The 12,960-nt window shown below is 43.7% G+C and overlaps 1 protein-coding gene across 1 annotated transcript in view; it reads right to left on the bottom strand.

The window, feature by feature from the left end:
* Positions 1-7,654: 7,654 nt before the first annotated feature.
* The window catches only part of LOC112251753 (transmembrane protein 121-like), a 67,214-nt gene continuing 61,908 nt past the window's right edge, over positions 7,655-12,960 (bottom strand). Inside the window, exon 2 of the mRNA XM_024422704.2 lies at positions 7,655-10,532. Within this exon, the coding sequence (XP_024278472.1) occupies positions 8,785-9,750 (966 nt within the window). The 5' untranslated portion in view covers positions 9,751-10,532 and the 3' untranslated portion in view covers positions 7,655-8,784. The remainder of the gene's footprint in view (positions 10,533-12,960) is intronic.

Raw genomic sequence — 12,960 nt, 5'->3', positions numbered from 1 at the left:
GCTCTGATCCAAAGTTTTCACTGAGGGAGGGAAAGAAGCAATGAGAGTACCAATGCTCCCAATGTAGGTTATCCAGACAGATAGCCATCGCGAGGAGAGGTTGTCATCTCGACAGGTCAATTCCGTCTGGACCTCCTCGCACAGTCCTCTTCTGAATAGAGTACGAAGCGCCGGCTCATTTGGGATGCTGCTACTGTCTGGAAGGTGAGCGCGTACTCGGCAGCAGTCTGATCCTCCTGCCATAGTTGGAGTAGGCCCTCACCCCCCTCTCTGCCCTCCGGTGGATGATCAAAGATACCTTTGAACAGAGTCATGAACCCCTCATACGAATCCAGACAAACGGGCATCGCTGACCTGGGTGGGTTGCTGAATGGGCTGGTGTGCTGGCTCGCTGTCCGACTGGTGGTAGAGTATCCTCCGCTAGTTGAAGGGAATGCCTCTCGGGTATGTTCGAGACGTTGAACACTGCGAGGAACCTCTTCCAAAGCCGTCCTCAGTTGCGCCAGCTGGTCGTGGTGTTGATGAAGTACGTATCCCTGCTTGTCAACCATCTGGGAGATGTTCTGATTTGCTGCTGCTTCCATTTGTTGTGGTAGTATTCTGTAACCTTAATGCTGGGAGTTGAGAAAATTGTAATACAACAAAGAACATGGATCAGCACAACATAGGAGTAGCATCTTGACATGAAAGACAGAAGCAATGGGAAATGAACCTAAGGGAGTGCCAGATAAAGGGAGGTAATGAGTGAGGTAATGGAGTCTAGGTGGGCCTCATGATGAAGTGCAGGTGTGCGAAATGATTTATGCCAGGTGTGCGTAATGATGGTTGCCAGGACCGGTGGTTAGAAAACCGGCGATGTCGAACACTGGATGGGAGAAGCGGGAGTAGACCTGACAAATATAAAATATATTTTGATTTGTTTAACCTCTCTGGTACCAGTGGGACGGTAGCGCCCCACCTCGACAACGGCCAGTGAAATTGCAGGGAGCCAAATTCAAAGCAACAGAAATCCCATAATTAAAATTATACACAATTTTAAAGATAAACTTTTTGTAAATCCAACCAAAGTGTCCGATTTCTAAAAGGCTTTACGGCGAAAGCACACCATGCGATTATTTTAGGTCAGCGCCTGGTCACAGAGAACCCTACAGCCATTTTCCAGCCAAGGAGAGGGCTCACAAAAGTCAGAAATAGCGATTAAATTAATCACTAACCTTTGATGATCTTCATCAGATGGCACTCACAGGACTTCATGTTACACAATAAATGTGTGTTTTGTTCGATAAAGTTAATCTTTATGTCCAAAAACCCCAGTTGAAATTGGCGCATTATGTACAGTAATCATTGTCTCAAACAAACATCCGGTGAAATTTCAGAGAGCCACATCAAATTACAAAAATACTCATCATAAACATTGATGGAAAATATAAGTTTTATACAGGAGGAATTGTTTTATATAAACTGTTTTATATCTAGGATACTTTTAGGGACACATATTTAACCCCTTTTTTGTTGGAACTAAACTACCTCCATATTCCACAAATTGTGTTAACGGGTACTGGGTTAACACCAGACAAGTCCCAAAACGGAGAATACCGAATATCATATTAGTTAGTCGGCCAAACCGTATGGACGCTACAGACATTTTTGTTAGAAGACCGATTTTTCGGATGTCTCCTGGTCTGACAAACATCGCTGTAACTTACCCAGCCACTTTCCACCACAGATCCGAAAGGCTAACAGGCAGATGTGGTGGATTGAGACACAGCCCATGCAAAAAACAGATATCTCTAGTTTAAACTGACGGATTTTGATATGGATGTTTTTATTAAGTTAAATAGATTGACTGACGGGTGTACCAATAAACTCTAAATAACTGACATCTGACGTGGTTTATTGGATTATAAGTGCACCTTTATTTAATGAAACATTATGTGTAAGGCCATGTCTTTTGATTGTTGATCCCCTGTGAACAAGAAGAGACATGTATTAGTGTTTGAGTTGGGAGCATCGGCAATGTGTTTGGCACCGAAAGCTTTGGTTGTCAAATCAAATCAAATTTATTTGTCACATACACATGGTTAGCAGATGTTAATGCGAGTGTAGCGAAATGCTTGTGCTTCTAGTTCCGACCATGCAGTAAGATCTAACAAGTAATATAACCTAACACTTTCACAACAACCACCTTATACACACAAGTGTAAAGGAATGAATACAAATATGTACATAAAAATACCGAACGGCATAGGCAAGATGCAGTAGATGGTATAGAGTACAGTATATACATATGAGATGAGTAATGTAGGGTATGAAAACATTATATGAAGCGGCATTGTTTAAAGTGGCTAGTGATACATTACATCAAGATGCAGTAGATGGTATAGCATACAGTATATACATATGAGATGAGTAATGTAGGGTATGAGAACATTATATAAAGTGGCTAGTGATACATTTAATTACATTAAGATGGCAAGATGCAGTAGATGGTATAGCATACAGTATATACATATGAGATGAGTAATGTAGGGTATGTAAACATTATATAAAGTGGCTAGTGATAAATTGATTACATCAATTTTTCCATTATTAAAGTGGCTAGAGATTTGAGTCAGTATGTTGGCAGGAGCCACTCAATGTTAGTGATGGCTGTTTTTCAGTCTCTCAGTCCCCGCTTTGATGCACCTGTACTGACCTCGCCTTCTGAATGATAGCGGGGTGAACAGGCAGTGGCTCGGGTGCTTGTTGTCCTTGATGATCTTTATGGCCTTCCTGTGACATCTGGTGGTGTAGGTGTCCTGGAGGGCAGGTAGTTTGCACCCGGTGATGCGTTGTGCAGACCTCACTACCCCCTGGAGAGCCTTCCGGTTATGGGCGGAGCAACTGTACCAGGCGGTGATACAGCCCGACAGGATGTTCTCGATTGTGCATCTGTAAAAGTTTGTGAGTGTTTTTGGTGACAAGCCGAATTTCTTCAGCCTCCTGAGATTGAAGAGGCGCTGCTGCGCCTTCTTCACCACGCTGTCTGTGTGGGTGGACCATTTCAGTTTGTCCATGATCTGTACGCTGAGGAACTTAAAACGCCACCCTCTCCACTACTGTCCCGTCAATGTAGATAGGGGGCTGCTCCCTCTGCTGTTTCCTGAAGTCCATGATCATCTACTTTCTTTTGTTGACATTGAATGTGAGGTTATTTTCCTGACACCACACTCTGAGGGCCCTCACCTCATCCCTGTCGGCCGCCTCGTCGTTGTTGGTAATCAAGCCTACCACTGTAGTGTCGTCTGCAAACTTGGTGATTGAGTTGGAGGCGTACATGGCCACGCAGTCGTGGGTGAACAGGGAGTACAGGAGAGGGCTGAGAACGCACCCCTGTGGGGACCCAGTGTTGAGGATCAGCGGGGTGGAGTTGTTGTTACCTACCCGCACCTTGTGCGTCTCCCACTAATATAATTGTTTACGTACCATACGTTTCACTATCCAGAGGTTTTGTTTCACAGGGTATATGTTTACCAATTACAACTTGAAGGCAAATCTAAAGAAATGCAAATGTTTACCTTGTTTGTTCTTCATGAGACCGGGGCACAAAGTAACACTTATAGGTTTTGCTTATTTAGAAAATATTATTTGAGGTAGATTCATAATATTTGTATACAAACAACATACAGCATATCTAACATGCTGACCACAATGCTCGCGTTGTGTGTGTGAGTGTTGCAAAATACATTTAAACATACATGTATTCAGTTATTGCACCCACACTGTTCGCGTGCAAAAACCAGCATCTGTGTTGCCAAGTGCTTAACATATTTCAACCTGCGTGTCCTGATCATGTTTGGTGTGGGGGGACAAAATCTATTTGCGCGTGGCCGGTTTGAGTATGGTGTTAGCCACCATTACACACTGTGACAACATTTCTAGGACATACCAGTCGTTTACAATTCAACCAAAAGTGGTGGTAAAATGCCCCCCGTGTATTTCTCACATGGCTAATTGTAACAGGCTGCAGGGTTAATTACTACATGATCTTCAATGGCAAAAATTCGAGGGAATTGAAATCTTCTCTGATTTGAATCTGATAGAAAAGTATTTTCCTTTGATCTTTTATGCATGTAATATTTCCCTAAAACAGAGTAGTCAAATATATACTTTTACAATTCAAAAGTATGAATATGACTTGAATATGAAATATACTTTTTCTAGGGTATTATCTTAGTTGTATTGGCAAACTTGATGTAAAGAAGTGACCGTTTATATCATTATGTGAATGTGTCTAAATACCATTGCATTTTAGGTAAGCGGTTCATTGTAACAAATGTTACAATGTACTCCCAATACAAATCTAATCTAAGGCTTGTGAGAAAATATAACAATAACTATACCAATCAAACGACCACTTCTTACTGATAAAACAATTATTGCCTTTGTTTGTTAATTAATCATTGTTTATACAACGGACGGGTCTAATCCTGAATGTGGATTTGTTAAAACCGCATTCCAGCCGGTGTCTATTCCACAAGTTACCACTGGCTAAATCGTGTTAAATGATGATGTTAAATGATGTTAAAATACCTATTTTCTCTGTTCCATCTGACTGCGCAATCCACTGTCTCATCAGCCCAGCCATGCAAGTTATAAACTTCATCTCCACTTTAAAAAACATATAGACATTATCTCACATTTCTTTTAGACTAACATTTAGTTTTCAACAACAAAGAGATTTGTATAAACCTTGCTGTCAGTCTCTCCAACATTTGCAACATTGTTTCAATATTCAAATTCGATCTCCAGCTGTCCCTTAGTAATGAACGTGTCGGGGTCGGTAGTGTAGACAAGACAGACAGACAGGCATCGTATTTCAGCCAGTCGAAATCATGAATCAGCTGGCATCCTTTTTATGGATATATACAAAGAAATGTAATTGGAAAAAAAGGTAAAAATGAAACAAAGTGCAGCTAGTTTGCAGTCTTTCCAGCTTCAGTTTGAAGTTGGCTAGCTCCTTCCTGACGAGAGAGAACTTTTTATATACCAGGAGAAATCGCTACTTATTAGCTCATTGTTATGGATGTATCCAAATGTCACTAGAAAACAGCTTAAACTGTTATTCTGTCTGCACTGTTTGACGTGACTGTAAATTAGCCGTAGATGGCTAGCTAGCGAGCAAGGGATAAGACATTTGCCAGCCAGTATGGCAATGGAATATTTAGAATGATAGACTGATACAGAAAGATAAGAATGAAATGGGCCTGGTCTAGTTATCTGAACAACCAAGTTTAGCTTTCTTAATGAACCTGAAAATCTAGAGTTATTTCTGGCTGTCTATTGATGTTAGCTGGCTAAGTCATTGAACCTGCTTTGTAGTATACTCCCGTGTTCTGTTTTTATTTGTAAGTATTGTACAGTCACTGGCTAGTATCTCCACTTGCAAATAAAAGCCTCACTCTGGGCAAGAAAATATGCTCCACTGCATAAAATACCTCCACTGCTAGGGCGCCCTCTGTTGCAGTTGAAGAAATATATACATTTTAGTCTATTTTTCCATGTTTTGAAAATATATTTTTTTGATGCATTTCATCCATAGACACTTGTTAGGAACATTTGTCACATCATTCATTTAAAAGTGTTGTGTTTCTGTGAAACCCAGAGGCTGAGAAATTGGCGATTTGAGCTAATCTGACAACCCAATGCGACCTCGAGAAAGGAACTAATCTTGAGTGATGAACTCCAGCAGTTTCTGCAAGGTTAGACGGAATGTCTGGGCAGAATTTTAGTAGTGTGCTTTGCATTTTGAGTGAAAGTTTATGAAGACAAAAGCCAAGCGGGCGCATGGAATTATTTCATTGGGATGGACATAAATCAAAGGTATGCAGATATTTGATCTGAAAGGTGGGTGAAATGTTTGCTTCAGTATACATTTCATCAGTGTTAAAGTTATGTGTTGTGTCGCTCACGGGGATTCAAGCATTTTTTGATTGGTTTAGGCTCCAGAGAAAGGCATTGAAAATGAGAAATGGCTTCTGACTAGGCCTACAGGAAGAGGTGTGTTGGGTGAGGTGGTAAAGTCTTGATGTATTTTGAAAACTTTTCGGGGACAGTGTTGTTTATTTTCCTTGTGCGTGTGTTATTGCCCTGGTCAAAATATGTGCACTATAAAAAGAACAAGGCGTCATGTGGAATAACCCTCCCTTTCTCTCAATTTGTTGATGAGGTCTCTAGTGGCAAAAGTGTGAATGACATGTACCCACCAGAGGCAGAGCTCCAGTACCTGTATTTCCATATAGATGGGGCTCCTTCTCACACAGTGGGAAGTGGTATTGGGCTCAGGGCAGCTAGCGTGGCTGGCTAAGTGATTCGAGGGTTTGGGGCGTAGTAGAGCAGAGGATAGACCAGCCGCATGGAGATTGGAGAAACAGTCGAGTCAGCAAGGTTGGTCAACACCCACAACACCCGCACTACAGTAGCTCGCCTGAGTCCCCTTATCGCCTCTATGCACGCCGTCCTGAATTAATGTTCTCGAAATTGAATATTTCACAAAGTTATGGATGCGAAATAAATCACAGGTAGGTAGAGGTAGAAAGTGCTTCACAAACCTTATTACGTATGGAGGGAACACAGTTAATTTCCAGATGCACAGGCTCCTAGTTGATTTGTGAATGAGTCTCGCCCTGCAAGAGTTCTCGCTAAGGTGAGCTCCTGCTGAGGCGGCTACAGGTAATTTATTCCTATTTCCAAGTTTGCCATTTACTTTCTCTCCCCTCTGACAAGATTTATTCAAACAATAATGGCAATCTGTGGTGTTGTGTGTTATTGGAACAACTGTGCCCTGAGCTGGAGACACACTGAGAGCAAGGCTTAGATGTAACAAACCCACATTTATACCTTCTAGTAAGCTGAATGATCTTCACAACAGTATTTCTGTTCATGTATCCTCTTTCATCTTAAAGCAATAGTGTAAAGTTGAAAGGGCACTGCTCATTTTCAAAGAATGGAAAAAAGAGAATTGTCATTCTTCCATTTGCTGTCATCAGGTGCCGCCTTTCTTTCCTTTCCGTAGGTTAAAGGGTACAGTCACTGAGTTCCAGTCAGTTATTGTTGATGGGGTCAAAGGGCCCTGAGGATTCTCCATTGTGTCTTGGAGTGCTGTTACCTGTGGTTGACCTGTGCATTGATCATTCCGGTTACATAATAGTACATTGTTCACGTGGCTGAACTCTCTCTGTAATGCCAGGGTTGGCCCATGTAACAATGTTTCCATAGCAACATCAGAGTTCACATAGCAATTGAAGTGTGATTTGACAGGGGCCATGGAAGAGTTCAGACAATAGGAGAAAATAGAGAATACAACATGAGAGGGGGGGGGGTAGAAAAATATGAAAGTGCTATTTGGAAAAATGCATTCAGTGGAATTGTTAATTTGTCTTATTTTTTTTTATACATCAGTTCTCTTTAGAAAAACTGAAAAGAGAATTAATCAATTTTCTTGTAGACAAAAGTACATTTTGGATCCTTTTTAACCTGGCTCTTTGAAGGTTACATTCCTCTTCTGTATAATGCTGAGTACTGCAACACGTCCTAGGTCATGTAGCCTCCAAGTCAGAGACTGTGGGTTAAGAGAAAGACAAATCTCTCGCATTCTTTGGATACTTTTATTAAAACATTACTTGCCTCCAACATAACGTTTTTGTAAAGAATGTACATAATAATAATAATTAATCATGTGAATAATACTTTAACACTCACTTCATCAGTTAAGTAGAAATAGTTTGCAGTTTTCAGGTTGGATTGTACATTTATATTTCAACGTTTGTCAACGAGGCCATGTCTGCACTTCTCTGCATTATTTGACTTCAGTAAGGGAAATCAACATGATCTTTCTCCCTTCTGTTTTTCTGACATGAACACATCTCTTCTCCCCTTTGTTGTTTCTTTCACACCCACTTTTGTTAAGCCACACGCTTACAGTACATCAAAATACAGTTTCACACGCATCCCCCCCCATCCGCCCACACACACACACACACAGAGAGTTGGCTGCCTTGAGTGGAGTGAATAGTGCTGAGCTCTGGTGCTTTTATCAGACATTTGGTCATAAAACATCACACTGACAGAAGCAGCAGGCTCCTTTCTCAGCAGAACTAAGCAGAGGCTGAATTTCACTCTTCTATTGGCACCCATCCCCCACCACGGCTCAAACAAACCTTCTTATTGACCCTTTCTCCTTCCCGTTCTCTCCATCCTCTCTTTCTCCACTTCAACTGAAGTGCTTCTTCAGAGCGAGGGGTGTACCTCCGTTTCTAAGGACAACAAAGAATAAAAGCCACACAATGGACGGTCGAAAAAGGGGCATTTGAAAAAAATCTGATATATATATTCAGGGAGGAACACATTTTCCAATTTACTGTTACACAACATACGTACATCACTGAGCTGCATAATATGGAGATTGTCCGATATTATTAATAAAGTTTTAAAACGGTTAATTTAAAAACACAATTCGATACACAATTCAATAAAAACCATGTCAGTTCCTTCTTGTCAGAATCAAGAAGGTGAATCTTTCTCCTTCTCCAACAGACAGTCTAGGCTATAAATATCCCTCTAGTTGTTATATCCACAGTTGTTCACAGTTGTATGACAGGAAGAACAATACAATCCTGTCTTGAAACCCATTTCTCTCTTAACACCAACATCTCCACGGCTGGATAGATAGAACAAGTCCAGCCAGAACTTAGGGTTTTGGTTAGTCACTGATCACAACGGTGGAGTGACTCATGTGTCTGGCGATCATGTGTCTATGTCGCGAGCTGGCGAGGGTTCGTGGGGCAGGTTGGTGGAGTTGGGCAGGGTCTGCGAGTGCGACGTGTGGGGCGCATGTCCATGGCACACCGAGTTCTGCTGCAGCTCCAATGCCATGGTGTTCTGCGGGTGGGGGAACTCCTTCACTTGACGCCGGTACTCCAGGAACGTGGATGCCTTCGTAGCGATCGCCACCACGTTCTTGCCCACGAAGATGGTCGAGACTCTACTGTCCTGGAACAGGACCATGTTGACCCCACGGATCAGGATGGTGACCACGTTGATGGTGACTAGGCTGAGGATGGGATAGAGCATCATCTTCTGGGGTGACACGTGCTCCCCTTGCATGGAGATCTCACTGAGCGAGACGCAGGGCAGGATGAGGAGGAGGATGTAGCAGTAGAAAAACATCAGTCCCTCGGCCCAGATTGGCAGGCCAGTCCGCTGAGGTTCCCACAGGTTGGCCTGGATGTCCAGAAGATCCAGAAGATCTAGAGCCACCCAGAAGAGCCTCCCCCGCATGTCCTCCTTCTTCCTGAAGGTCCTCACGTACTCCATGTTGTCCAGAGCCACTAGAACCAAGTAAAGCCCTGGGACGGACACGGACAGTAACAGAGTCAAGGCTTTCCGGGCCACAGTCTCCAGAGACTTCCTATCCGCCTTGCAGTTCTGGAAGACGAAGTAGAGCTTGATCTCCAGCACAAATATGTAGAGGAACCAGAGGATCATGGCGTAGCCGCGGCGGGCCGTGCGTACCTCGGCGCCCACCCACACGGCAACGTAGCGCAGCACGATGAGGAAACAGATGTCCCCGACCAGCACGATGATGCACACGCCGATCTTCCTGGGCCCCTGGTTCTGCTCCACCAGGTAGGCGTCCATGAAGGCCATGCTGGTCATGATGACGATGGTGGTCAGGCACACGTGGCGTTTGTCCGGAGGTGGCAACACCATGGCGAGGACTGGACCCGACCGCCTGCTGGCCCTCACCTCCAGTTCACGGTGTCCGAGTTTAGAAAAATAATGGGTTCCTGTGGGAACACCAGTGAGTCATACAGTTAATGTATTGAGAGTCAGTCCAGTGAGTAAAAACAGTGAAGTCGTGGGGGAGGGGCGGGGAGGGTGTGTCAGTCTTTGCAGGGCTGCTGGTAGGTCATTTCTCAGGCCATGCGAACACAGGAACATCATCTCATCACTCAGCGCAGTTCCATTGATCCCCCCCTGCTAGTAAAGCAGGCGCCACAGTGAGGTGCTATATGGCTGACGGTCCATGACTGATACTGGGATGCTAATCCACACACTGAGGGGGAGTGGAAGATACACAGAGGGGTGTGTGAGGGGCATGTATAGGACACAGAGTGCAATGTGAGGTTCTATGGGGTAGAGAAAAGCAGTGTGTTTGTGCAGCTCAGTCCCTCAGTGCGTGTGGAGGCTGAGAGAGATTCTGTTATTCAGTGTGTGGCGGAATCACCCTGTGGGGCAGCACTGGCGAAGGTGGTGCAGTGTGTGTGGCTCTGTCCAGTGGTGCAGTGTATGTGTTTGTGAATGTGAAAGCGAAAGAGGATTCTGCAGTGGCCAGATCCCCAGTAGCCATAAATCACAGAGACAAGGGAGGGGGGGGTCAGCGGCCCGTTGGGCCCCGCGTCCAACGCCAGCTTTCCCGGAGGGAGGCTCTCACACTGGGCCAGAGACAAAACATCCTCTCGCCTAATGCCACGTGCCGGCTTCGCCACTGCCTGGGGGAGAGAGAGTGAAAGGTAGAGAGGGGGATGGGGAAAGGGAGAAAGAAAGATAACTGTCAGTGTAACTGGACTATATAATGCAGCGCTCATTGCCAAAGACAGCAGGCTGTCCACAAGCTAGAAGCCAGGAAGTGTGTCAGTATGGTTAAGATGGGGTCTTGTTTGTTACAGTGTAGGGAGGGAGGAAGATGCTGCATCACTCAGGATCATTTTAGACCGTATGTCATCGCTATCTCCCTGTGTAATAGGGAGTGCCTGAAGACCATGTTAAAATAACTTAGAATGGCAGGTAGGGGAGACTGGGGGAAATTGTAACAGGGGGCAAGTGTAACACAAGCTAGAGTGATAAAACTCACATGGTACATACCCAGAACTTTCATCACTCTATGTTGGCCAAACATTGACATGAATGACAGGTGTCAATTTTGTTGTCTCTTGCTAGGCATATGAGGTTTTGTCATGGCTGTTGGGTTGGGGGCAATTTTACAGTGCCTTCGGAAAGTATTCAGACCCCTTGACTTTTTCCATATTTTGTTACGTTACAGCCTTGTTCTAAAATTGATAAAAGGAAGACATTATTTATGGAAGTATTCAGACCCTTTGCCATGAGACTCGAAAATAAGCTCCGATGCATCCTGTTTCCATTGCTCATCCTTGATGTTTCTACAACTTGATTGGAGTACACCTGTGGTAAATTCAATTGATTGGACATGATTTGGAAAGGCACACACCTGTCTATATAAGGTCCAACAGTTGACAATGCATGTCAGAGCAAAAACCAAGCCATGAGGTCAAAGGAATTGTCCGTACAGCACCGAGACAGGACTGTGTTGAGGCACAGATCTGGAGAAGGGTACGAAAAAATATCTGCAGTATTGAATGTCCCCAAGAACACAGTGGCCTCCATCACTCTTAAATTAAAAAGTTTGGAACTACCAAGACTCTTAGAGCTGGCCGCCCATCCAAATCGGGGGAGAAGGGCCTTGGTCAGGGAGATGACCAAGAACCCGATGGTCATTCCGACAGAACTCTAGAGTTCCTCTGTGGAGATGGGAGAACATTCCAGTGAAAGGCACGTGACAGCCCGCTTGGAGTTTGGCAAAAGGCACCTAAAGACTCTCACATGATGAGAAACAAGATTCTCTGGTCTGATGAAACCAAGATTGAACTCTTTGGCCTGAATGCCAAGTGTCACGTCTGGAGGAAACCTGGCACCATCCCTACGGTGAAGCATGGTGGTGGCAGCATCATGCTGTGGGGATGTCAGGATATATGCAAAGATGAACGGAGCAAAGTACAGAGAGATCCTTGATGAAAACCTGCTACAGAGCACTCAGGATCTCAGACTGGGGTGAACGTATACCTTCCAACAGGACAACGACCCTAAGCACACAGCCAAGTCAACGCAGGAGTGGCTTCGGGACAAGTCTCTGAATGTCCCTGAGTGGCCCATCCAGAGCCCGATCGAACCTCTCTGGAGAGACCTGAAAATAGCTGTGCCGCAACGCTACCCATCTAATCTGACAGAGTTTGAGAGGATCTGCAGAGAAGAATGGGAGAAATTCCTCAAATATAGGTGTGCCAGGCTTGTAGTGTCATACCCAAGAAGACTCAATGCTGTAATCGCTGCCAAAGGTGCTTCAACAAAGTACTGAGTAAATAAAGGGTCTGAATACTTAGGTAAATGTAATATTTCAGTTGGCTTTTTATTGAAACATTTGCAATACATTTTTGCTTTGTCATTATGGGATACTGTGTGTAGATTGAGGGGAAAACATTTTTTTTAAATAACATTTTAAATAAGGCTAGCATATGTGGAAAAAGTCAAGGGGTCTGAATACGTTCTGAAGGCACTGTACATGAACTATCCAAATAATAACTTTAAATAGCCTTGGGGTCCTGTAGAGTGACAAAGAAGTTGTAAACACACATCATCTGGGCACCATCAGAGAATTCAGATGTTTTCAGAGGAACTGAATGACCATGCAAAATAATGGGTGTTACTATAATTATTGGTTCCGTACAAAGACATACTCATATTTCTTACAAAATCATTACGTGTCTATGATAATAGACAATTCATATTTTTTTGTTGCTACATTTGAACCCAGCTACTGCAGCTACCTCTGGCACCAGGGCAAATGTAGCAGACTTCCGGACATTTCTGATTCAAATCAATACTGTGAGCTGACCGTCTTATGTATAGACATAGAAATGGTATGAATGATTAGGAGACAGATGTAAAAAGTTACTAGACTTGTTCAAGTGGTCTCTGAGCAAAAGAGTAAAATACAAAAACTGTCAAAATTGCCCTCAGTCTCCCCTATCATAGTGTGATAAAAGATGATAGCTCGTACTACAATAACTTCATAACTGTTTGGACCTTTGCCCCATTTACTCCTAGATCATTCACAGGATCTGC

The sequence above is a fragment of the Oncorhynchus tshawytscha genome, linkage group LG05, assembly GCF_018296145.1.
Source record: "Oncorhynchus tshawytscha isolate Ot180627B linkage group LG05, Otsh_v2.0, whole genome shotgun sequence".
Classification (NCBI taxonomy): Eukaryota; Metazoa; Chordata; class Actinopteri; order Salmoniformes; family Salmonidae; genus Oncorhynchus; species Oncorhynchus tshawytscha.
Note: the sequence above shows the minus strand (reverse complement) of the source record. Positions and strands in the feature narration are given on the sequence as shown.